We start from the raw sequence: 25,000 nt of genomic DNA on the forward strand, positions 1-25,000 counted from the left end.
CCACGACCCTCAGCGACGCGTGCCGCTTCCCCTGCACGCTCGCGCGCCGCGCCATTGCACGACCGCACCACGCTCATTTTCGCCTCCCTCCAATTTGCACACCGCGACGTGAGCGACGGCCGCCCTGTTCCCCGGCCCTCCTCCGCCGGCCGCATCGCGACGCGCATCCGCAAGGCGCATTTGCACACCGCACGAGGATGCTCTGAGGCAGCACTCAACGCCTGGTCACCTCTACCGCTCCATTCTCATCTTCGCGTCACCCTCGGCTCCGGCCTCTTTCGGTGGCGCGTCCACTGCGATCAACACACGGTGTCGGCCTTCTGAAGACACGCGATTTCCCCCACCATGGCTTCTGTACAGCCACTCAACGGCACCCCTGGCCCTGGCCAAGGTGGTATACCCTCCCTGCCCCCAGGCCTCACCAAGGAGCAGGTTCAGGCAACGTATATGGTACGCATTGTCGCTCCAGCCGGTTTTCCATCCCCATGCTGCACATGCGTGCTGACCCACCTCGCAGAAATATCAACAGATGAAGGCGCAGAACGTATCCGAATCCGACCCCGAGTTCATCAAGGCGCGTAATTTGCTTGCCGCCGTCTCGCAGCAAACGAACCTGCAGAAACAGCGCCAGCGGTACATACAGGAACAGCAGCAGAAGCAGCAGCAATTACAACAGCAGCAGCAGGCACAACAGCAGCAGCAAAATGGAACTGCCCATGCTGCTGCTACGAACGGTGCGCAAGCATCTTCGACGCCCTCTGCTAATGGTCAAGCCGCCGCTACCGCCGGGACGCCTACACTGCCTTCAAACAATGACACCAGTGCAAACACCGGCACACAACAATCCACTGGCGCTGACAAGGCTGCGACTCCGAGTGCGCACCCTGCATTCACCCAAGCGCAGGTTAATATCTTGCGGGCTCAAATCGCTGCGTTTAAGCGCATTTCCCGCAACATGACTATCACACCTGAGATGCAGCAGGCCCTTTTCCCTTCTAAGCAAGCCACCAAGTCTCCGACTCCTGCTGAGCGTGTTGCCGCTGCTGGCCAAGTGTTGGATAACGCCCAGGCTGCCGCTACTGATGCCAAAAAGGAAGAGTCAAATGCCCACAAGGGCTTCAAGACGACGACCGACCCGTACTCAATGTTCCCGAAGTCCATCACATACACCGAGCATGGCGTCCGTGAGCGCCGTTCCATCCTGCCCAGCATCATGCCCCCGGGCGTCGACGTCGACAAGGTCCGCGAGGAACGCGAAATTGTTCTGTACAATCGAATCCAGGCTAGGAAGGCGGAGCTCGAGGCGCTGCCAGCAAATGTCGGCATTTGGGATACAAGCAGATCGGATACTCCTACGGATGAGCATGCGAAGAACCTGAAGCTGAAGGCCCTGATCGAGTATAAGAAGCTGTGCCTTTTACCGAAGCAGCGTGCACTTAGGCAGGAGATTGGAAGGCAGATGATGTATGCGGATAATCTGGCCATGACAGCCAACCGGGCCATGTATCGCCGTGTGAAGAAGCAGTCTCTTCGCGAAGCTCGCATCACCGAGAAGCTCGAGAAGCAACAGCGCGATGCTCGGGAGAGCAAGGAAAAGAAGAAGCAGACCGATCAGCTCAAGGCTGTGCTCGCCCGTGGAGAGGAAATTCAGAAGGCAGCACAGAACCAGCGCCTTCGCATGCAGCGCCTTGGCCGCGCCATGATGCAGACTCACCAGAACATCGAAAAGGAGGAGCAGAAGCGCGTAGAACGCACGGCAAAACAGCGTCTCCAGGCTCTGAAGGCAAACGACGAGGAGACGTACCTGAAGCTTCTGGGTCAAGCAAAGGATACACGTATTTCCCACCTGCTCAAGCAAACCGACGGTTTCCTCAACCAGCTAGCTGCTTCTGTCAAAGCTCAACAGCGAAGCGCTACCGACAGATGGGGTGGAGAAGCCCCCGAATCCGAGTCTGAAGCAGACGAGAGTGATCTCGATGAGGATGACCCGAACAGGAAGGCGAACAAGGTCGACTACTACGAGGTTGCTCACCGTGTCAAGGAAGAGGTCTACGAACAGTCCAGCAACCTGGTTGGTGGTACGCTGAAGGAGTATCAGCTCAAGGGTTTGCAGTGGATGATTTCGCTGTACAACAACAACCTGAATGGTATTCTGGCTGACGAGATGGGTCTTGGCAAGACCATCCAGACCATCAGTCTGATCACTTATTTGATCGAGAAGAAGCAGCAGCCTGGTCCCTTTCTTGTCATTGTTCCTCTGAGTACTCTCACGAACTGGAACAACGAGTTCGAGAAGTGGGCGCCGAGTGTGCAACGCATCGTTTACAAGGGCCCTCCTCAACAGCGTAAACAGCAACAGCAGCAGATCCGCTGGGGGCAGTTCCAGGTGTTGCTTACCACTTACGAGTTCATCATCAAGGACCGCCCGATTCTCAGCAAGATCAAATGGCTGCACATGATCGTTGACGAAGGTCATCGTATGAAGAACGCGAACTCGAAGCTCAGCAGTACTATCACTCAGTACTACACCACGCGTTACCGTCTCATTCTTACCGGTACTCCCCTTCAGAACAATCTTCCTGAGCTTTGGGCGCTGCTCAACTTCGTTCTTCCCAACATTTTCAAGTCTGTCAAGTCATTCGATGAGTGGTTCAACACGCCGTTCGCGAATACTGGTGGTCAAGACAAGATGGAGCTCAGCGAAGAAGAGCAGCTGCTTGTCATTCGCCGTCTTCACAAGGTGCTTCGGCCCTTCCTCCTGCGTCGTCTCAAGAAGGACGTCGAGAAGGACCTTCCCGACAAGCAGGAGCGCGTCATTAAGTGTACCTTCTCTGCCCTCCAGGCCAAGCTGTACAAACAGCTCGTCAACCACAACAGACTCGTGGTCAGCGACGGCAAGGGCGGCAAGACCGGCATGCGTGGTCTGAGCAACATGCTCATGCAACTCCGCAAGCTGTGTAACCATCCTTTCGTTTTCGAAGAAGTTGAAGATCAAATCAACCCGGGAAGAGGCACCAACGATCTTCTCTGGCGTACCGCAGGCAAATTCGAGCTGCTCGACAGGATATTACCCAAGTTCCAAGCAACCGGTCACAGAGTCTTGATGTTCTTCCAGATGACGCAAATCATGAACATCATGGAAGATTTCCTGCGGCTGAGAGGACTCAAATACTTGCGTCTGGATGGTTCAACGAAAGCTGACGATCGTTCGGACCTCTTGAGGCTCTTCAACGCTCCCGATTCCCCGTACTTCTGCTTCTTGCTCTCCACCCGTGCTGGTGGTCTTGGACTGAACCTCCAATCTGCCGATACCGTCATCATCTACGACTCTGATTGGAATCCCCATCAGGATTTGCAGGCCCAGGATCGTGCTCATCGTATTGGTCAGAAGAACGAGGTCCGCATTCTCCGTCTCATCAGTTCCAACTCTGTTGAGGAGAAGATTCTAGAGCGGGCCAACTTCAAGCTCGACATGGACGGCAAGGTCATCCAGGCCGGTAAATTCGATAACAAGTCCACGAACGAAGAACGTGACGCCATGTTGAGGATCATGCTTGAGTCCGCCGAAGCTGCCGAAAACCTCGAGCAAGCTGAGATGGATGATGAGGATCTCAACTTGATCATGATGCGTTCCGATAACGAGCTGGTCGTCTTCCGTGAAATCGATGAGGCGCGAGCCAACGACGACCGATACGGTCCTGACCGGAAAATCCCTCGCCTGTTCTCCGAGGCGGAATTGCCGGACATTTACGTCAATGACGATACCGCTATTGTTGAAGAGGTCGAGGAAACGTACGGTCGCGGTGCTCGCGAAAGGAGATCTGTCAAGTACGACGATGGTCTCACGGAAGAGCAATGGCTCGAGGCTGTCGACAACGACGAGGATACGATCGAAGCAGCCATTGCCCGCAAGGAAGCTGCCAAACAACGGCGCGCTGGAAACAAGGACAAGCGCACTACTCGCGACTTCGAGGTTGTCGAGTCTCCACCTGTATCTCGCGAGAGCTCGGAAGAGCCGCAGCCCAAGAAGCGCGGTCGCAAACCAAAGGCCGACAAGCGGAAAGCGGACGAAGCATCTCTGGACGGCGACACGACTCCAGCTCCTCGCAAGCGTGGGCGTGGTGCCAAAACCAATGAGACACTCAGCCCAGAGGACCGACAGGCATTGCAAAAGATCCTCAACAATGTTTTCGAGACGCTCAACGATTTGGAAGAAGCCCCGGCACCTGGGGAAGACCTTGCTCCGCGCGGCATTATTGACCCGTTCATTTTACTGCCAGACCGCTACGAGTATCCAGATTACTATCAGATCATCACCAAGCCTGTTTGCATGGACCAAATCAAGAAGAAGATCAACAAAAAAGAGTACCAGCACACACGGCAGTTCAGGCAGGACATGGCGGTCTTGTGCAATAACTGCCGCACATACAACGAGGACACGAGTATCCTGTATCAAGATGCCAACCTCATCGAGGACACGTGTGTCAGCAAACTCAAGGAGGAGACGGAGGAATACCCTCAGTTTGCCGACTTCGACGACCGGGGCAACTCAAGTGTCAGGCCCTCGACAGGACCAGTTTCAAGTGCAGGCACTCCTATGGCATCCCGCTAATGCACGCCGAAGGAGTGTGGTGCTGATTGTTGGGCGTCTTTTTCACTGCAGTCTGTTTTTGATAGACAAATTTCTCTCTCCGGCATGTCTTCGTCGTCATGATAAACATCGGGGCTTTTTGGTTTGAACGAATACTACGCGGACAAACAAACGGAGTTTTACGAGAACTGGTTGTGCGGTTTCGTCTTGGGGAATGCGGGTGCTAAGGGGTTAAATCCTCACTTTCTTGGCTGAAAGCGACAAACGGAAACCCAAAAAATAAAGGAGATTGCCGCCCTTCCTGAGGATTGGCGGCCTTCCTTTTTTTCGAGCTTCAGCTTGACAGCGCATGGAAATCATCATTACGGTGGCATGGCTTGAATGGTCTCTTCTGTCCCTCTGTTTTTCCTCTCTTACTTCTCACGTGCTCAATGGAGAAAGAGTCATCATTCCTTCGTGTAACATTCGAAACCTTAATGTGATTTTCCTCTTTTAAAAACTCCTACTTCCCTTTCTGAGGGGTTGTAGGCCATGTAAGTGTGTTTAGTGAGGCGTCGAGTAATGAGAAGCTCTGCATTGGAACAAAATAAGATCGTCTGTGGTGACTCGTAGTGAAAGGTTCTGGATGGTCTGCTTAGTTAGGCTACAGGAATTCACACTTTCCGAATATGAATCTGCCCGCACAGGAAGTGTTATTTCTCTGAATCATACAACATACTCTACTAATGCTATCCTGCTTCTATGGATTGTCTGATACTCGTTCTGCTTCAACAATAGAGGAAAATTTACTCACACTTCAACGATGATTTTATATCGTCATCGCAACAAAACAACCATACATAACAAAGAAAATCTTGTATCCACCCTCGTGCATACCATTAGTGAAAATGGAAGTCTCAAGGCACTTGAGTACACTTATCGAGCTTTACATTCAAATCATGTGAAACTTCGTTCAACAATCCATGATTACAGGATATCGCCATGGCCAACGGTGTCTCTGGCCCCTACGGTAGTCGATTTCGGCCTCCCATTAAGATCTATTGCTCCGACCCACAATCCCCTTCACTCATCCTCTTCCTCCTCCATAATACCCGCTCCCAAGCTCTCCGTCCCTCATCGCCGTCCGCTCCTCACCAGAGCCCACCGCCCCGGAACCCCCTCCTCTCGCGCTTCTCCCCGCGCGCAACTCCCGCCCCTCCTCCTCCTCCTCCTCCTCCTCCTCCTCCCTCCCCCTCTCACCAGAATAACGACTGCGGCCAGCCACGGACGACGACGTCAACGATGCCGCACCACCGTGGTATCCACCACCACCGCCTTCGCCCTCCTCCTCATCGTCGTCGTCGTCGTCGTCGTCGTCGTCGTCATCGTCATCATACTCACTGCCCGATCGTCGGTCGTTCCCCGTCGTCGCCGGTGGTGGCGCAGTCGCTGCTCTGCGTCCGTCTTCGCTGATTCCATAACCGGCGACGACGAACGATGGAGGGGAAGAAGAAGATGATGAAGAAGATGAAGAAAAAGAATAAGAAGTCACGGGACGCACGGGTCCGGCGCCGTCGCCGTCGCCGTCGCCGTCGTTGTTTGCAAATGGTGCGTCCACGCCCACGCCCACGCCCACGCTCGTGCCGCTGTCGCTGCTGGCGCGAGTGCGCCGGTGCGTCGAGATGGGGGCGTGGACGCCGTTGGGGAGGTCGGTGATGTCGATTATTTCCTGGGGAGATTTTTCACATTTCTATCAGTACGGGTCTTTGAGGAAAGGGGTCTGGTGTGGAGAGGGGAGGGGCCTTAGGGGTGCTTGGTTTTTCTGGAGCCCATTGGGGAAAAAGGGCCTTTGTTGAGACATATGATTTGAGGGGGTGATGTGGGGGTCGACGTACGATTATACGTGAGATCCTTCCACCGGCGGTGATTGGTCTGGTCGCGAGGGGGTTGGCCAGCTGCGTGCTAGTTGGGCGGTGGACGTGGATGCCATTTGTCTGGGGAGGTGGCGTTGCTTCGTTTGTCGATCGCCCGGGGTAGCCTCTCATGGTAGTGAAGTGTGGCATGGTGTCCGATGGATTACATGGGCGAGGCTGTGGAGGTATTTATGTGTGATAGGTGTTTGTATTGACAGCGTGGTATAAGCCAAAAATCCAAGTAGGTGGCTAAGATGGCGGACTGTTAGATGTACAGTCACAGTACGTGACGAATTAATTTGACCTACGGCGATCCTTTGTGTGGCAGTTGAAGCAAATGTGCCAACGTAGATGTAGGTTTAGTTTTAAACGATCTTTCTTCATCAGTAGCTGGAGCAGATATCTGGATGTAGATGCGAGTATCAAAACAATACAGATGTATCCAAATAGGATTCCGCGGCCCATGTAGGTGGGCCGATTGCTGTCACCCACTGTGCAGTGGCGGTGGCCAAAAAAATAAATCAAAAGGGCATGGGAGTCACGAAATGTTGGGCAACTGCATGTGCGAGACGATTTGAGAGACAAGTATTTCTACTTCAACCCTGATCCAGCTCCGTGGTGTGTGGAACATGCCAGAAATTACCAGAACCTAACGCCGGAGACCTGTAGCGAACGCCGTTGCAAATGCTATGTTCATCGATGGGGTATCGTTTGCCGCAATCCTTGCTCAAAACACTACCGCTTTCCGCTCTTCTTTCCGGCGGCTTTCCCTTTGCGCAAGTTGTCGAATTTGATGGTGGAGGTGGCTTTGCCGCGCCTCTTCTTCTGAATGCGGCCGGTTTTCTTCTTCAGACTCGACATGGAAGGTTTCGCGCCGTCAACTTCCATAGCTGCGCAAATCAAATGCGTTAGCCGCGATGTTCAAGGCTGTCAAAAGTGCAAACCCAGATCGCCTTCCGCGGAGAAGCCCGCGATATCGCCCGACAGCCCGAGGAAATGGTAAAATGCCTCTTCCTCGGCAATGTGCTGCTTGGTGGGTTTTGTGCTGGCTAGGAGCGAGGGCGGAATGGGCCAAGTGAAGCACTTTGACGAACCTTCTGCCTGGTCGGCCGGAGCCTTCCCTTGCGCGGCGCTGTGCTCAGGCTCTGTGGGAGTGTCAGCGGCAACCAGCGCGAGATGGCGCGGGGCCGGGGCGCGCTCACCATCCTTCTCGATGTCCATCTCGTTCTTCGGGGGTGCGGGCTGCTGAGCGAGCTCGAGCAGCTTCTGCGACAGGCGTTCGGTGCGCGCGGTCTCGACGGGGCCGAAGACCTTGGCCTTGAGAGCGCGGTTGTTCGTCTTGCGAGCGCTGGAGCGAGCACCCTTTGCCATGGTGGATAACGTGTGTCGTGCGAGAGCGGGAGGGTGGGCGAGGTGGATGTGTCGTGAAGATGGGGGAGAGTAGAGAGCTGAGTCTGCGCTGGGAATTTTTGGTGGCGGCAGGCGGAGCAGTTCCGGCAGGCAGCCAGGGCGGTGAGGGCGGCGCGGCCAGATTTTACATCAGGCTTGGCGCCCTGGGCTTGCGGTGCCCGCGCTGGCCTCCGATCCGCCGGCAGCACGCCCCCGAGCGGCAGGGCACGATGCGCGCTGGATGGCGTGGATGCGGCGGGCGCAGGGCGCAATAGACGGAGACCAATGCTTAGAATTCTGCTGCCGCGCTGTGACGGCGCGAAACGCGTGCCGGGGCAGGCGCCAGGGCGGCTGGAGTGAAGCAGTGACCGAACGGGCAACTACGACGTCTGCCCTTCAACACCAGCTCGCGCCCCAGCATGTCCCGACCTCCCCTCTTCCTCCCGCGCCCGCGCAACTCCAGACCCCGCGCCCGTGCCGTCTCCGCACCACGCCCGTGCCTCGCAGCATAGCCTCCACCTGTACATCGCCTTCTCGCTTCCCCTCCGCCCTCGTACCTTGCCCGCGCTGCGCCGCGCCGCCATGGCCTCTGGACAGTCGCTCCAGCAGCAAGCCAACTCCCTCCACTCGCGCCTCAAGAGCCTGATAAACAATGACTTGAAGGAAATATGCAGGTCAGAAGAACTGCCCGTGTCCGGCGTCAAGTCAGTGCTGCAGCAGCGCATCATCCAATGTGAGACCAACCTCCACCACTGCCGAGCCTGGCACATGCGAATCGCGCTGATCCGTCCGTCTACACCCAGACTTGAGTCACCTCGCCCACCGCGGTGACGAGAACGCGGTCGCCCGCATTCGCTATCGCATCCTCAACCACGGCGCGACACCCCCCGCCACGCCTCATCCACCCCAGCTGCCCGACTACCCCGACTCCGTCTCGCCCATCAACCCGGCCACCATGCAGAACCCTTATCGTTCGGTATCCGCCGTGAATCTTCCGTCGCGTCCGCGCTATCAGCGTACGTATACCTGCCCAATTCGGCCGTCGAGGATACTGAGGCAAGACACAGCCCGCTTCTCGTTTAAGCAGAGCCCGTTCTACGATGTGGAGGAGGCTTTGGCTCCGACAGTCGAGCTCCAAGGTGAGGTCGCATGCTCGAACCCACCACTCGACGCCCTCTGATACTAATCTAGGGGCTGAAGTCTTGCCCAACAACCGGACTAGCACGACCATCTCGGTTCAGCTACCGGCGGACATTTGTGATAGGTTCAAGTCAAGCACTTCGACGCGCGCCATGCTGTTCTCAGCCGCCGATCCGGTCCTCGCCCACTACGCCGCTGCCGACATAGCTTTCCCACACCAACTGGAGGTGAAGATCAATGGGGATGAGGTCAGGTCAAACTTTAAGGGCCTTAAGAACAAGCCTGGCTCCACTCGGCCTGCAGATATTACGGAATTCCTACGCAAGATCCCGGGCTACAATAACAACATCCAGATCACCTACGCATTGACGCAGAAGGCAAGTAAGGAAAGGGTAAATCTATCTCAGGCACGAAGCATGCCATAAAGACAGGCTTTTCCCTTACTCCTCTTCCTTTGATGCTGTGTCCTTATTGACCGCATACAGAAGTTTCACATGGTCGTGTATCTGGCTCGGAAGCATTCGGTTTCGGAGCTCGCAGGCCGCATCAACCGAATCTTTACCAAGGATAAAGTCATGGACGAAAGTATGTTTCACCTCCAGTTTCAAGGCTAGCTAACCCTGACATGGGTGCAGTGCGGGCACGAGCTCAAGACCCGGACATTGTAATCGAGTCTCAGATCGTCTCACTCAGAGATCCCGTTGCCGGCATTCGCATTGCCATGCCGTGTCGCTCCACTGTCTGTTCACACAATGAATGCTTCGACGCTATGTCGTTCCTTCAGTTGCAGGAACAAGCGCCCACGTGGATTTGTCCAATCTGCAGTAAAACCGTCAGCTACGAGGCGCTCGCTGTGGATAGGTAATTGATTCCGTCTATTGCAAGATGAGAGCGCCGCTGATCAGCTACTAGATACATGCAAGATATCCTCGCTAAGACGACGTCGTCAACTGATCAAGCCAGGATCTATCCGGACGGCACCTGGTCCCCAGGCACGGCGGATAAGATGAAGAACCAACATACGACACCGAGCAGTGAAGCAAGCGGAGTCAGAGGCCCGCCAGATGACAGCGACGATGACCTTGTGGAGATCTCAGCCCCGCCTATCATGAAGAAGGAGGAGTCTACGACACCGTTGCACAGTGTCAACACACCGCCAGTCTCGTCTCGTGAGCCTTCAACGACTTCGGCTGTCCCGGGCAGTAACCGTGGGAAGCGCAAGCAAGAGGTCATTGACTTGACGCTGAGCGATGATGACGAACCACCTCGTCCGGCCAAGAGAACGAACAGCGCCTACAGTACGCCCAATAGTCTTCCAGACCGTTTCCGTCAGCCTTCCATGGCGCATAATGCGTACCCTTCCCACCCGCCGGCCCCGGTGACCCCTTCACATTACCATCATGATCAGAGTGCTAATCGTCCACCGAGTTCGCTAGGCCCTCCAATGGCTTCTAGGCCTAGGCATTCGGTGAACGGAAACTACAACACCCCACAGACCCACAATTACTACGATGATCAACAATGGTACAACTCGAGCCGTACCCGTTGATCGACGCCCGTCTCAACATGCGCTCGCCACCATAGCAGGGGGGTTTGAGTGTCGGGTGCGGCTCATTGCCTTAGGCTTCTTTCAAGGCGCTCAGCTTTGGTCATGCCGAATTATGGCAGTACGAGCTCGAGCGTAACCCTTTCAGATGGCAATGGAAGGGTCATATTGCTGCTTATGTATCTTCTTGCTTCCTCATCTCGTTCCGCTTCCTGAGAGCACAGCACAGCGTGGTGTTTTTTTTTTTTTTTTTTAGGATTTGATACCTCCTGGGAGAGAGCTTTCCGCCCTTTTCTCCACACAGGGGCGGGGAGCAAAAAGGGTCGGGCTTCATTAGGGAAATTTGGGTTTTTAATGGTATCACGAGAACTGGAAGTGTTTTGTCCCCCTTTTTTCTTTCTCGATCAATTCCATTTCGAGCCGCTGGAAGGAGAAGCTGCGGCGAGAGACAGCATGTGTGTGTTTGTGTGTATGTGGAGTTTTCTTTGATGGCTACTGCCGCCTCAGTCTATCCCAAGGAAAGATGTGTACTGGCGATGGGGGGGGGAACATGATTCGAGCCAAGCGTACGACTGAAATCCAACGCACGCAGACAGACAGAGACAGACAGACCTGGAGCCCTTTGATTTTTTTATTTCTTCTTCTTATTCCATATTGCAAAAGCGTAGATGAGAGAAAAAGCCAAAAGGTGTGTGCGGAATCTCTCTACAGTTTGATGGCTGGCGATTTTTACTTTCTGAGCTGGAATTTTTCGGCATAGACTTTACATTCCCGTTGCGTTGTGAGGGGGAGATCTATTGATTGATGCGATTGGCGGATGCACAGCGCGAACAGCAACGTATCTGTTGCGCGGCCCCGACGGCTTCTATCTTCTTAGGAGCGTGTCGGAGGGGACTGGGTGGGACTGGGTGGGACAAGGGCAATCACAGGAGGCACCGTGTTGTTGTTTGTTTGTTTGTTTGTTTGTTTTGTTTTGGGTTAGCTCTTTCAGTTTTCACGTCACACGAAAACGGAGCGCCTAGTCACGGAACGATTCCCAAGGTAGAGTGGTAGTAGTAGTGTCAAACGATTGTCTTTTCTTTCCATGCATTAATCGCCGGGGTATTAAAGGGGGGATTATCGGTTATAAATATATACATTGGTGGAAATAAGGTTGTGAAGGGGGTGGCGGCATGAATCAGAAGCGAACCAAAGTCGAGCTTATTGTGGTGAGATGGTGTGTGGGGGAGACTTTGAACCGCCACTTCCTTTCTTCATCGACTACCATACCACATCTCTCAAACAAATGATAGACGGGGAGGGGTTGTTGATCAAAAGGGTTTTTGTTTTGTTTTTCCTTTCAGTGTTGGGCAATCGTGTTGATTGCGACAATTAGCAGTGAAATGGGGGGAGCACAAGACTATACTCTCTGCCCCATCACTGGCCTTTTCCTTTTTGGTGCTCTTTCCCGTTCCCTGGTGGTTTCTCCAAACCATAACTGAAGCCGCTCCATCCTTGGAGCCGGCTTCGCAAATGATGCCATGCATCAGTCGTTGCATGCATCTTATTCTCCAATCACCGACCAAGTCAATGGCGGTGAAAAGAAATCAGAAACGCTGAGGACTATGGGAGGGATCCACATCGAGAGTAATATGGATCCTCCGTGAGCCACGTCCGCCAGGCAGACAACCTAGCGGAAAAGCTCTCAAAAATGCTTTCTCTTTTCTTCGCCCGCGCGTCGATAGCGACTCAAAATCCAAATGTCCCAAAGTGTCGTAAGTCGTCAACCCCCATCGAAAATGTCGTAAAGAATTATAAGGTAGTATTTGTCGATTCGGAATCTGGGGCGGTGACGCGTGGCAAAAAGGAAGGGAAAGCGTGTTGGCCCGGCTCCGAAGTCGGGTGGCCGCACTGACAGTGCGCTCGCGAGGCGCCGTTTCGAGCCGGGATGCAGTGGAGCCGCTTACTGCTGCTTCTTGGACGTGGCGGGATCCGGGTCGTATGTGCGATCGTCCTCGCCCTCGACTTCCTTGACAATGGCCTCCATCTCCTTGCTTTGCTTCTCCCACTCGGACTGTGCCATCTTGAGTTCTTTGCGGAATAGCTCGTCGTTGGGCTTGCGGTACGATCCACCGAGACGGTCCCAAAGGGTGGTGTACTGGCCGTAGTTGTAGTTGAAGTACAGGCTGCAGACATTTGGTTAGGAACAGCAATTGTTTGAGAGGGCGGGGCGAGCTTACTGGTGCATCGTGTGGCAAGCGGCACCGTTGATGACGGGGCTCTCGGCGATGTATTCGCCGTCGTGAATCATGACGGTCCAGATGTTCACGAAGGCGAAAAGCGCGACATAGGCGAACTTCTGCAGCGGGAAGATGAAGGGGAAGACGTGGTAGGGCAGAGACTGGGCGAAGCCATCAAGCGGGTGGAAAGCATGGCTAGCGAACGGGGAGGGCATGATCCACTTGTGATGCGGCTTGTGGAGGTACTTGTATACCTTGGGGTGGTGAAGCCAGCGGTGGATCCAGTAGATGCAGAAGTCGGTGAAGATGATGAAGAAGGGGAACTGGATCATGTCGTACCACATGCCGGGGCCGGTCTGAGTAGCGTCGTACATCTTGCTGAAGCCACGGACTTCGAGGACGAAGAAAGGAGTGGTGAAGATGCTCATGATGGGCATGGAGCGCATCGTCTGGGCGATCTCGAGCGAGATCTGGTTCTTGAGGTATTTCGGGTGGGCGAAGGTGGCCTTGTCGAAGACGAAGACGTAGGAGAAGGTTGCGCACAGGAAGTAGACGACGAGGCCGAAGATCCTGCATCCAGTCTGTTAGCCCAGAGTTCAGCGCATGCAATTGGGGCGCGGCGCGTACCAGGTGATGAGGAACAGCGACAGCGCCTGGCGGTACAGGTTGTCGCGGGCCCAGCAGCTCATCCACGCGTAGTCGGAGGGCGGAAACGAGAGGTACTGGCTCGCGGGCTCGAATTGCCACGCATTGGCGGGCGAGGGCATCTCTGGGATGGCGGCGTACGAGGCATTGGCGACGGCGGCGGGCTTGCCCAGGCTCGCGGCGGGCGAGGGCAGGGCGAAGGCGTAGATGTAGTCGAAGAGGTAGGTGTCGAAGGCTTCGAGCACGACGTCCATGGCTCAGAGCAGGGGCGGCCTCGCGCCGGGGTGTCAGGCTTCTGGCGGAGAGGCGGGTGGTGGTGGTTGGGCCTCGCAATGGCGCACAGCGAAGTGAAAGGGGCTTAGAGCGCGGAGCTGGTCGCGGGTTCCTTTTGAGCCAGGCGTCGGGCGGCGCAATCAGATAAGGTCGGGCGGCGCAGAGGGATCGCGGGCAGGAGGCGGTGTTTTGTAGGTGGAGAAGCGAGACCGGAAGGCTCGGCGGTGGAGATGAGGCAGCGTGGGCAGGCGGAATTAAACAAGACTCCATCTGAACAGTGAGGCCGTTTTTCGAGCGCTTTTCGACCTGCGGCGGCGCAAGACCCTGGCGCGCGGCCGGCCGTGATTGGTTCAGGCACGAAAAGGCCACTCGGGCTACGCTCATCCGAGGCTAGCGCCGCCCGGTAGGCGCACGGCAGCAATCTTTCCGTGGGCGATCGGATGGGCTGACTTGGGGCTGACTTGGGGACCACCGCCCACGCATGGCCAGTTTCGCGCGAGACAACCGCATGATTCCTGAAAGCTACAAAGGCGCCGGCGCCCTGCGTCGCCGTGGCCGCGAGTCGCCGCGAGTCGCCGCACGTCGCCGCCCGCCCGTCGCGGGGCTCCAGACGGCGCTGCCACCTGCGGCCGCGCCTGCCCACTCGCGCCGGCGCAGGTGCGCAGTGCGCAGGTGCCTGCCCGGCTGCCCGGCTGCCCACGTCCAAATAAGCTGCGGCGGCCTGAGCTGCCGTGCTGGCTCCACGTGACGTAACACCTCGCGGCGTGGCGGCGAAGTCGGAGAGCAACGAAGCAGTGATGAGCTGTCGCCGGCGTGGCAAGCCGTGGCAAGCCCTCTCCGCCGCCCGGCCAAGAGCTGCCCCTTTCCGGCCCTGCGACAACGGCGCCCGCCCGCGAGTGGTGGCATGGAGCTCCCCATCTGATTTGATCAAGGCTCGCCCGGCGCTCGGCGCCGCCAGGGAGATGACGGCGCGACTGCCAGATCGAGATAAGATAAGGGGCGAGCGAGCCCGGCTGCCTGTTCCTGGAGCGCCCGCTGGAGCAAGTGGGCTGCTCGTCACTCTCGTCACTCTCGTCACTGTCGGTACCTGCCACCTGCCACTTGCCACTTGCCAAAAAACACGCCGTCCGCACTCCGCTCTCTTCTTTCGCGCGCGCCTCACCAGCACCAACCCAGTGCCACCCGACAGTGCGCTCGGCAGGCGTCAGTTCGGTATATCGGCGATCGGGCTCGGCCTCTCCTCTCCCCCGGGCCAGCAGCTCTCCGCCCTCCGCCCTCCCTCCCACTCGCACAGCTCCCGCCCCCATGCCTCCTCGCTCGGCTGCAGCGCCTCCGTCATGCCGCCACCTTTGTGCCACGCACTCGTCGGCCATCCTTCCGCCACCGCGGGCAGCAGGACTGCAAAGACGAGCCAACTCCCATGTTCCGCCGCCGCGATCGTCAAGGCCACGAGCTGCCGGTCGACGTTGACAGGGCGTGCAGCGAGGCTTGGTGGCTTGCCCGCGACAGCATCGGCCCTCGCTCCCACCACCGCGCTATCTTCTTCAACAGCCGGCCGACCTGCCCTCGTGAGCACGCACGTTTCCTGCCGTGCCACTAATTACCTTCGCGATGAATCTCCCGCCGGACCTGTCGCCCATGCGCCGTATGCCGTTAGCCAGCGTGCTAGGGCCGTCAAGTCACCATCTGCCCTGTCGCGTAACTCGTTGACGAGATTGCGCCTCGTTATTGGCGGCAGTCGAAGCAAGCAGCGCCGGATGGAGCTTTGGTCTAGGAACCAATGTGCGACAGAAGCGCTGACTCAAGCGCCGGCGTCTCGTGGTGTCTGGCCGCCTGCTTTTGACCCCCAACGCTGCGCTCCGGAAAGAGCTGGTGCACGCGGTGCACGCGGTGCACGCGGATGAAGAACTCACCGCTTGGCGGCACGCACGGCCCCCATTGGCCCGCCGCCTGCGCAATGCGACAGGGAAGCCAAAGCATCACGATCTGCCCAGAAAACCTAATCTGCAGTTCCGGAGCTGAGGTTCCGCATGACACGGCCAGCGCATACGAATCGCTCCGCCCGGCCGCTGTCGTCGGTCTGCGGCAGCCGTCAGTCTCGCGCCGGCGAGTCGCACTGGGCGCACTACTGGGCGCTGCCGCCGAGCGAGGGCGTCAACGGGAAATCCGACAGAGCGGGCGTCGGAAAGAGCTAGTCGACTCGGCTGTGTGACGCTATGCAGCGAGCAAGGCAGGACGACGACCCACTGCCGGCCAGAACACCCGCGACTGTCAGCAGCATGCCCTGCCCGCTTTTAGTGATGCTGCCGGCGCTGGAGGAAAAGCCTGTGGTAGCACCTGCACAGCCTGTGGGGGGGGCGTGCGGCCAGGTCCCGTTCACCCGTCTACGCCCGGAATTGGCTGGCCGTCTATCCTCAAACCTGGCTGCTGGGTCTCTGGCGCTCCGAGCGGGGTGCGTGGTAAGCGTGTTGTGCTACCCTGCCCATTTGCTGCCGTGCGATACGAAACCGACATCTGCACCGCTTTGCTGGGTCGACGTCGACGCCCTGGAGACCGGTCGTCGTCTTGCGCGTGCTTGCGCGTGCAGCGCTGCCGTGCCGCGAAGCCTTTCGGTGACATGCAGCATCGTCGGCGCGCACAGCAGCCCGCACATCAACCGCACTGCATGCTGTTCTGGTGGCCTGACGGCCCTGTTTGCTGCAGCCTGCAGCCCATCATGTCCTTTCCAGGCATCCGGATGTTTCAGACTGGGTCGAGCTTTGCAGGCGAGGACGTATCCTGCAGACCAAGAGGACCGCCCCGCCCTTTAGGCCAGCAGACAACAAAAACCGGGATCGTGGCATTTTCGAAAAGTGGGTACGGGCATCGCTGCCTCGGGACCTTCAGTGCCAGGCAGGGACCAGGCACTCAGTCGTCAAGCAGGCAGATCCTAGGTACGCGACCAGCCGACAACGCACGCGTATCGCGCCTCCTTCTCGCCACATTTCCACAGAGCACGTTTGGCCTCTTTCAGCCCCGCGCCAATGTTGGAATCGAACCACTTCGTCGGGAGTGAGGCGTAGACGGCGTTTATGCCGCATGGATCCAGGGCAGCGTCGTTGCCACTACCGCCAGCCAGCATACTTCGGAGACGGCCTCTTGGTCTCCGAAGCTCGAGCTGTGCCAACAACCTTGGCATTCAGGGAGAGACTGCTGGGCCAGGACACCATGAGACCGCCAAGCCGGCCATTGTCCTCGGCTCTGCATGGGCGTTTTCTGCCGATTTCCGTTGAATTGAAGCTGGCCGCTTACTTGCGTGTCGCATATAATGTAGAATGTACGGCTCTTGAAAGCGGTCATCATAGCGTAAGTGCGTGCACCGTTTATAGACGTGCTGACCGCTATTCAAGCCTGAGCTGACAGACATCGGGCTTCCGAGATTTGAGCGTTGACCGCTGGCTGCCCAAGTATTACCCCAGAATATGGGGCGAGCGCAAGCAGATCCATGCATACGTAGCTCTGTGCAATGCCTGTACCACGGTTAAAGCAACGAAGAGCATGGTATTGCTTGCTTGCAATTGCCATTGATCTGTAGCTCGCCGCAACGATTCCACCACCGTGCTCCAGCAGGATCTCGGAACTAATTGCGTTGAGTAACCGTGAGACCTGGGAGCTTGACCATAGCTCAGAAGGGCAGGGATCCTGGAGCTCTCTCGGACGACCCCGCTGCTGAGGCAGTCTGTTCGCCCCACCGTCTACTTCCTGCAAGGGGGGCTATCGTGTGGAAGGCCTCAGTGACATGAACATCCGTCGGACGAGCGTACACACGACCGAAGGAGAGCGCATCATCTGACAGCGGCGAACAGCACCCGGTTACGTAGTTCGGGTCGCTCGAGGGAGAGACGTGCGGGACGGGGCGCTCACACCAGATTGAAACCCGCCCAATTAGTCCTCCCTTTCCAGTCCTTCCTCGCGGCCCTCTCCCACGTGCGTGCAGAACCTGAGTACGTGGGCATGAGCGTGGGCGTCGACGTTTGTCTCTCCCTCACCCCCCACCTCGTACAGTGTCCTCGTGGCGATGTCCGCATGGCAGCGCCTCTCATCCGAGAGAGCCCTACCCTCCCACCCCCCCCTTCTCGAGACATGTGCGTTGGCTTATACCGGGGAGGGGGAAGGGAGAAGCCGAGCAGTGCTACAGAACTGGTTTGGCGGGACCGAGTTCCGCCTCATCGTCATGTGTTTGGCTCGGCCATCGGATCAGCTCCCTCCCTCGCCTTCTTTCAATTTCTCCGCTCTGCTCAGCCTCGCAAGGCATGTGGCCGGGTTTACATCCCCTTGTCCGCTTTTTGAGGACACGTTGCTTGTGAAGAACTTTGGTTGTGCGGCACGGCACATCGTAACTGAGGCTAGGAAAACAAAACTTGTGGACGGCCGTTGTTCTACCTTGTCTTTTGTTCTTTGCTAACCCGTTGTTCTGGAGAGTTTAGTCAGGGCGATTGGTTGTTCTCACTTTACCTGGCTACACACGACGAGGCAGGTACTTCTGGGATCTATGGACGACAACATAAGCTGTAGATTCCGTGAGCCCACTCTGATTCCCGGTTGACCGCTGACAATTTGCATGTAACGCCAAGTGAACCTAGAATCAGGGACGTGGGCTACGCAATCTCCTGGCTGCGTGTTGGCCAAGCAAAGCAAGAGCATTCGGCGTTGATCCCCGGGAAAGACTTGAGCCTGAGAGGCGACACGACGCGTAATGAGGTTTCACGAGCAAGGCTTCGAGACTTCGAAGCTGCTCTCACCCGGCCCCCTCAGGAGCTCCCGAGACGTTGCTTTGCTCTTTGTTCTATATCGGAAGCCTCTGTTTTGGAGACCCATGTGAGTTTACTCGCAAATTTAGCCTGATCAGGAAGTGATATGGATGTCTCGGGGTCCATATTGCTTAGATGAAGCAAGACTCTTTGCTTTGATGCTTCAGGTATGTCTTTATGAGTCACGGGGGAGGTGAATTACCGCAAAGCCGATTGGAGGGTTTCAAGAATGAGATTGTGTGATAGGAGCATAGGCCTGGCAAGTCAGCCTTGCCTACCAGGGGTTTCGGGTTCTTTCTTGGAAAGGCGAAGAACGCAGAGCCCCACCCGTCCCCCCTGCCGACCAATTAACATCAACGAGAATTATTCCTTCACTTCCTCTTCCTTCCGAACTAAGCAAACAGCTACTGCAGTGACTTGGCGCGAGTCGTCACAGCACGGATTCCAATACCTACATCTCCACTTTTTTTTTTCCGCGGCGCTACCGCCGGGGGATGTCTGCTAGTCTGTTTCTGTTACCTATGCATTTTGTTTAGGCGACATTCCTTGCCTAAATCGTAGGGAAGCAAGTAGGGGCGCTACGGTTCGCCTCCAAAACGGCTTTCAAATTTGCACATCCGGAGGCTACACTCCGAGGGGGCTGAGGAGGTTTTTCTTTTTTTTTTGGCAAACCACGCTCAAGGCGGAAGGAATCATCTTGAAAATGACTCTCGACGATCAACTACTCGGAGAGGCATGTGGTGGCAAAACCGGCGACTCTTTCTCTCTGTGAAACGGCGAGGCGGGGGTGATGAGGCGGAGGTGCAGCAAGGCAGCAGAGGGAAGCACCAGGCGATACGAAGCTCGTAGGCCTGTCAACTGCATTGACGATGTGGTCGTGGCGAGGAAAGCAAAGCAGAGAACACAGTCAATGCTGGAGCTTCCGGTAGATCAGGGGGAGGCAAGACACAGCGACATTCACCATTGAGCAGGAGATGGGCCAAAAAACTATCCCTTGATCGATATAAATTTGTCTTGGTAAGATGGCTGATAGTTGTCGTCTGGGACGACGACATGCTTTGACGCCGATGCCATACGGAGCTAATAGTGCTGGCTGGTGAGCGTGAGCTCGTTTTGTGATCTAAAGCCACTGTTGCAGACACAAAAAGAGCGAACAACCGACGTTAAAGGGAACATGAAAGAGAGATGGACAGAGGAGACCACTAGCTAAAACTAGATTTCGACAAATTTTTTTCGTCTCTCGGCCTAGTGTAGGAGTGGTGGTCCTGCTTAGCGGAAGCGACGCTGGACGTGATACATGAGTTGTGGGACGCGTAGGAGAGGGCTGAAAGCGTCTTCGGGTTTGGGTCGATGACCCGAGATCTGGAGGGGCTAATGGTATTGTAGTTTTGCGGGCAAGAGGACTTGTAGGACCAAGTATGATGAAGCATAGGGGGGTATCCGCGTTCGAGCAACGAACCGTAAAAAGAAACATGAGGCTGACAAAAGAAAAAAGAAAAATCAGAAGGCCAACGTGGTCGTAGGGAATAATCATACAGTGTGGTGCTGTCCGAAAGGACATGGAGATGGTAAGGAAAAGCCGAAAGCAGACGAGCGGGGTAATTGAACCCTAGATTCAGAACTCGCTAATGCCAACTTGGTAGTAAAACAGCCGGCCACCGTAGTCAACGCCCGCGTAACAACCGAAAGGAGAAATACATGACGTATCGAAATGAAAATGGAGCAATATGAACATCGTAAGACAACACCGCCATACAAGCCCTGTCCGGAAGAACCCGGACATTCAGACTACTGCAAGCTTCAGTAGGTCACCATGTGACATGCTCGAGATGCTTCTGACTCCTGTGCATCCTCCTGTATATATGCGCGTGTTGAAGCCATTCCTTCAGACGTGTACGATTCGTGTGAGAGCAGAAGACCATTTTCGATTCGCCATGCTCGTTCAAAAGTGCGGCCGTGAGGATCGCTGCGATGCGGAACGCGGCCGTCTAATACATCAAGTTTCCGTAGCCATGAGGCGCCTGCTGATGATGATGGTGGTGGTGTTGTTGGTGTTGGTGTTGGTGGTGTTGTTGTTGTTGCTGCTGCTGCTGCTGCTGCTGCTGCTGTTGTTGTGGTTGCTGCTGCTGCTGTTGTTGTTGCTGCTGCTGTTGTTGTTGCTGCTGCTGCTGTTGCTGCTGTTGCAAGTACTGACCAGGCGGTGGCAGCTGCACATGCTGTTGAGAGATCTGCGCGTGCTGCTGATGGTGGGGCGGGGGCGGGGGCAGACCGTAGCTTGTTGCGGGTGCTGCTGCGGTACCGTAGCCGGAGTAGGGGCTGTGCTGCTGGTGGAGCTGCTGACCATGCATCTCCGAGTCCACGCTGCTCAGCGATGGACTGCGGCTGCTGACGCTGTGGCTGTAGCGCGCCGATCCAGGCAAGATGCTTGCACCTGTGCTAGCGCTGGTGTAAGAGCGCCCACTGGCCGTCGAGACTGTGCTGTACGGGCTCGTCATCCCGACGGCTGCACTGCTAGCGCCATACGGTCCAATTGGGGCCGTGCTGCTTACGGGCGTGGACAAGGCAGACTGTGGTGCTGTCGAAGCGACCGGTGTTGTCGACGAGGAAGACGACAAACTGCCAGTTGGGGATGCGGCACCGTTGCCAGAGGATGCGGAAGGAATGGTAGAGATGCGGCGGTCCTTGCCCCGGCCCTTGATTCCCTTGTTCGAGTTCTTGTACAGGGAAGCGAAATACTCGAACAGCTCCTTGTCGTGAGGAGGCACAGTGTCGGTATCGCGGATTTGTGCAAACTTGTTTGTCAAGTAGCGAAGTACTGGTGCGTGGAACTTGTTTTGGTGCGACTGGTTCTCTGCATCAGCATCTGTAGAGCTCGGGTCCGCTGTCCGGCTTACCTTGAGGTTTCCAAGCTGCGTGAACTGCTTGCCACAGCCGTCAAGCTTGCAGGTGAAGGGCTTCACATGCTGGTGGACGATCTTGTGAGCCCGCACGTTGCCGCGCTGGGCGAAAGTCTTGCCGCAGATGTCACAATTGTATGGCCTCTCGCCGGTGTGGCGACGCTCGTGAGTCTGTTCCCCGTCAGCGCCTGCCCAGTCGGCTGGCTGCCGGAATAGAGCGTACCTTGAGGTTCCCAAGCTGGGAGAACCTTTGTCCGCATGACGGCTCCTTGCAAACCTGCACCCGCGGGTCAGTCCTGGCTGGATTCGAGTCTTGGGAGCGCAGGGAGCCTACAAAAGGTTTGATGCCGGTGTGCGCTCGCCTGTGGATGTCGAGGTGGGTCTTTTGGTAGAAGCTCTTGTTGCAGCCGGGCATGTCACACTCATATCTCTTCTTGCCTTTCTCGCCAACTTTCTTCTGAGGCTTCTTCGGGAAGGGATCAGCTTGGAAACAGCCTCTGCTTACGCATGTCTCAACTCACCTCTTGGGGCGCGGGGCGGTGCTGCGGGTGCGGCTGCTGCTGCTGCTGTTGCTGCTGCTGCTGCTGCTGCTGCTGCTGCTGCTGCTCCTCGGGCGTCTTCTGCTTGGCCTGGATGGCTCTCATAAGGGTGTCGACGTCTGTGTTGAAATTGATGCCGGCGCTGCCGTTGTCCGACTCGCCGGAGCTGACCATCTGGTAGTCTTCCCTGCCCAGGCTCAGCTCGCCCATCTGCTGGTAGGGCTCGACGGGCGAGCCCATCTCGGGCTTCACGGGGTGGCCTCTGCTGTCGAGTTGATAGCTGCTCTGGGGCAGGCCGGAGGGGTAGGACGAATGGGGGAGGTAGGAGGAGGACGACTGGTGGGTCTGCTGGTAGTTGACGCCGAAGCCCTGGTTGAAGGCGAAGGGCGATGTCGAGTCCAGCGGCTCGTAGGCAAAAGAGGTCGAGTAGGAGGGCATGGAAGTCTGGGGGCCGCAGGTCTGGAAGAAGGGTAGCTGCTGGTCGATCTGGGAGGTGGTGTAGGCCTGCGACGAGGGCATGTTGTTGTTGACCATGGGAGAGGTTTGGAGGCGGGACTGGCTGTCGTAGGAGGCAGACATGGCGGGGACGCTCATGCCGGCCATGTGCCGTTGCCATGAACCGCTGTGCTGGGGAGCCATCACGGCTGTCATTCTGGAGGAGTGCGACTCGGGGGAGACAAGATGATACCAGAGGCGCTTGGGCAGGCAATGCTGTGCGACTGTTGGATGGTTGAAACAAGGAAGAGGGAGAAGAGGCGGGTATAGGCGAGTACAAGTAGGCGCTGGTTGGACAGGCAGGCGGAGCGGTGCTACTGGACGGGCTCTGGTGGAGGGCGGATGGTCATCTGGCGAGGTGGCGGCACAACCTTAATCGAACACTGGAACCCGGCGGAGCGGTTGCAGCGTGAAGGACGGTTTATACACGGCGGCGGCTGGAGATTGAGCAAGGATGGACGAGATGACGATGCGGTGGTGGGCCCGGGAGGGAGCCCGGCGACGGGGGGTGCTTTGTGATCGAGACCCGGCGAGTGATGGAGGAAGATGGGAGTTCGATTGCAAGGCGCGCCCGGCAGCTAGGCCGCCGCGCTGGGAGCCCCCGGCGCTCACCATGGGACCATGGGCATGCGCGGACGGGCATGGCAGCGGCGCATGGGGGGGGGGCAGCCGGGGAGGGCGAGGCGGGAGCCAGCGCCGGCCGCCGTCGCTGCGGGCCGGGCGTCGTGGGCGGGCGTCGTGGGCGGGCGCTCCTGGGGCTTGCGAGGCTTGCTTATTGCAGGCGAGGGCATGGGCGCGGTCTCAGGCCGGGAGAGCGCGCGGCGGTGGAGGGTCGTGCATGGGGTGGGGGGTCGAGAGCTAGCGCAGCCTCGCAGCCTCGCCGGCCAAGCAGCGCCCACTGCCCGCCTTCCGCCGCCGGCGTGTCGCTCCGGCTGCGCTCTGCGCTCTGCTCGCGGGCCCGGAGATGGGCTGCCCGCGCTGCCCGCGCGGGCTGCCCACTGTCACGGCGGGCGAGGCGATTGATAACGCCGCCCCGGCGGCCTGGGACGCGCTGGAGATCTTGCGAGGCGCCTGCGATGCGACCCGGCCGCCAGAACACCCCCGGCCACGCATCGCCACGCCCTGTCGTGTGCGACGCGCCTGTTAAATTTGGATCGCGCGGCACCCGCGACCGCAGCAGCGCAGACGAGCACCCGTGCGGGAGGGAGCAACCGCAACCTTAGCCCAGAGGCCTCGACCCGCGCCCGCGGGCCACCCGCCGGGCTGGGAGGAGTGTAGGCAGAAGAAGGACAAGCATTGCTTCTCGCCGCCTCCAGCCACGCGCTGCCAGACGCGCGCCGCCGGCCGCCAGACACGGCCAGCACGGCCAGCGCGGGGAGCACGGCGAGCACGGCGAGCACGCTCAGCTCGCGATCGCGGGCAGGGATGCCGCAGGGGGGTGCGCGCGCGGGACAGGGCCCTGGTGCTGGCATGCTGGATGCTGGCGTGCTGGCGTGCTGGGAGCCCAGCAGCTGGCAGCGCGCGCGCGACGTCAACCGCCCGGCAGCGAGTGCGACGGCTGCGCGCCCGCTCCCCGGCCGCACCGCGCTCCACGCACCACGCCGTCAGCACCGTATCTCATCAGAGCAGGATCAGAGCAGCCCGCGCGCGCGAAGGCCGCTTCTGACCAGCCGCACTGGCGGGTCGCACGCCTATCCACGCCTAGCAGCGCAGCCACTGTCCGCGCCGCCGTCGCCGCTCCCACGCGCCGTCCCGACACGCCGGCGCGCCGCCTGATTCGCGCGCGCGCCGCAAGCCCCCCAAGCCATGGCCCGCCATGGCCCGCCACCACATGGATCATCCCAGCAACCAGGCCGACTGTTGCGGCAGCGCTCAGCGCGCGCCCAGCATGGGAATGGCGAGTCAACGTCGACCCGCCCGCTCGGGTCCGCAGCGCACGATCGGTGCAGCCGCGCCACCGGCCGACGCACAATGCAGCACGCCCGGCAGCACGCCCGCTCCTTCAGGCAATGCAAACCGCCAGCACCCGCCCCATCTCCGTGCTGCTGCTGCTGCGCCAGGGGCCGCTCGAATCCGATCTCACCAGACCTCGGGCTCCCGCCATCCCGGCGCGCCCTCCACCACCAACCGCCCCAGCGCCCTCCAGCGCCCTCCATCAGCCTCCACAAGCCTCCACGCGCCGCCGCTGACCGCCGGCCAAGCCAACGCCAGACCTGCGCCCGCTGAAACCGCGCGCTGGGGCCCGCCGCTGTCTTGGCCAAGCCGCGCTGCACGCTGCGAGTGTTCCCAACGCCTCGCGCGCGCACACACACACACATACACACACACAGACGCTGCGTCCGTCTCCGTCGTCCTTCGCCTCAGAGCCCACCCACCCACTCGTCTTGCGCAATCTGGGGTAGATGCGCGGTTTCAGATGGTTGCCAGATTCAGCCGGGGCCTCGAGTTTGGCTCCGGTCTCGCAGGCTCGCCAAACGCGAGGCGACTGCGTGCCGCTTCCCCGAGCAACGGCTATCCAGAAGATCACCGCCTTACGATCCGTCCACCCTGGGCGGCCGCAGTCAATCTCATCACCATCAACAAT

General features: G+C 58.0%; 6 protein-coding genes across 6 annotated transcripts; 2 read left to right on the forward strand and 4 right to left on the reverse strand.

The window, feature by feature from the left end:
• Nucleotides 1–345: 345 nt before the first annotated feature.
• BKCO1_4600067 (rsc complex subunit) lies at nucleotides 346–4,612 on the forward strand (the record flags this gene model as incomplete). The annotated part of the gene is made up of 2 exons (XM_020276328.1): nucleotides 346–450; nucleotides 518–4,612. The coding sequence occupies 2 exons, from the start codon at nucleotides 346–348 to the stop codon at nucleotides 4,610–4,612; spliced, it is 4,200 nt and encodes a 1,399-aa protein (XP_020127883.1).
• Nucleotides 4,613–5,657: 1,045 nt separating this feature from the next.
• BKCO1_4600068 (uncharacterized protein) lies at nucleotides 5,658–6,633 on the reverse strand (the record flags this gene model as incomplete). Its single annotated transcript, XM_020276329.1, has 2 exons — nucleotides 5,658–6,299; nucleotides 6,466–6,633. 2 exons carry the CDS (start codon nucleotides 6,631–6,633, stop codon nucleotides 5,658–5,660), a joined length of 810 nt encoding a protein of 269 aa, XP_020127901.1.
• Nucleotides 6,634–7,218: 585 nt separating this feature from the next.
• BKCO1_4600069 (gpi ethanolamine phosphate transferase) lies at nucleotides 7,219–7,854 on the reverse strand (the record flags this gene model as incomplete). The annotated part of the gene is made up of 2 exons (XM_020276330.1): nucleotides 7,219–7,373; nucleotides 7,428–7,854. The coding sequence occupies 2 exons, from the start codon at nucleotides 7,852–7,854 to the stop codon at nucleotides 7,219–7,221; spliced, it is 582 nt and encodes a 193-aa protein (XP_020127861.1).
• A 600-nt stretch (nucleotides 7,855–8,454) lies between these two features.
• Nucleotides 8,455–10,561, forward strand: BKCO1_4600070 (miz zinc finger protein; the record flags this gene model as incomplete). Its single annotated transcript, XM_020276332.1, has 7 exons — nucleotides 8,455–8,605; nucleotides 8,676–8,888; nucleotides 8,940–9,011; nucleotides 9,073–9,404; nucleotides 9,498–9,597; nucleotides 9,648–9,873; nucleotides 9,925–10,561. The coding sequence occupies 7 exons, from the start codon at nucleotides 8,455–8,457 to the stop codon at nucleotides 10,559–10,561; spliced, it is 1,731 nt and encodes a 576-aa protein (XP_020127909.1).
• A 1,939-nt stretch (nucleotides 10,562–12,500) lies between these two features.
• BKCO1_4600071 (c-5 sterol desaturase) lies at nucleotides 12,501–13,676 on the reverse strand (the record flags this gene model as incomplete). Its single annotated transcript, XM_020276333.1, has 3 exons — nucleotides 12,501–12,723; nucleotides 12,778–13,347; nucleotides 13,405–13,676. The coding sequence occupies 3 exons, from the start codon at nucleotides 13,674–13,676 to the stop codon at nucleotides 12,501–12,503; spliced, it is 1,065 nt and encodes a 354-aa protein (XP_020127910.1).
• A 6,797-nt stretch (nucleotides 13,677–20,473) lies between these two features.
• Nucleotides 20,474–22,572, reverse strand: BKCO1_4600072 (c2h2 transcription factor; the record flags this gene model as incomplete). The annotated part of the gene is made up of 5 exons (XM_020276334.1): nucleotides 20,474–21,328; nucleotides 21,380–21,553; nucleotides 21,606–21,659; nucleotides 21,717–21,848; nucleotides 21,904–22,572. The coding sequence occupies 5 exons, from the start codon at nucleotides 22,570–22,572 to the stop codon at nucleotides 20,474–20,476; spliced, it is 1,884 nt and encodes a 627-aa protein (XP_020127911.1).
• Nucleotides 22,573–25,000: the final 2,428 nt, after the last annotated feature.

Source organism: Diplodia corticola (assembly GCF_001883845.1).
Source record: "Diplodia corticola strain CBS 112549 chromosome Unknown scaffold46, whole genome shotgun sequence".
Classification (NCBI taxonomy): Eukaryota; Fungi; Ascomycota; class Dothideomycetes; order Botryosphaeriales; family Botryosphaeriaceae; genus Diplodia; species Diplodia corticola.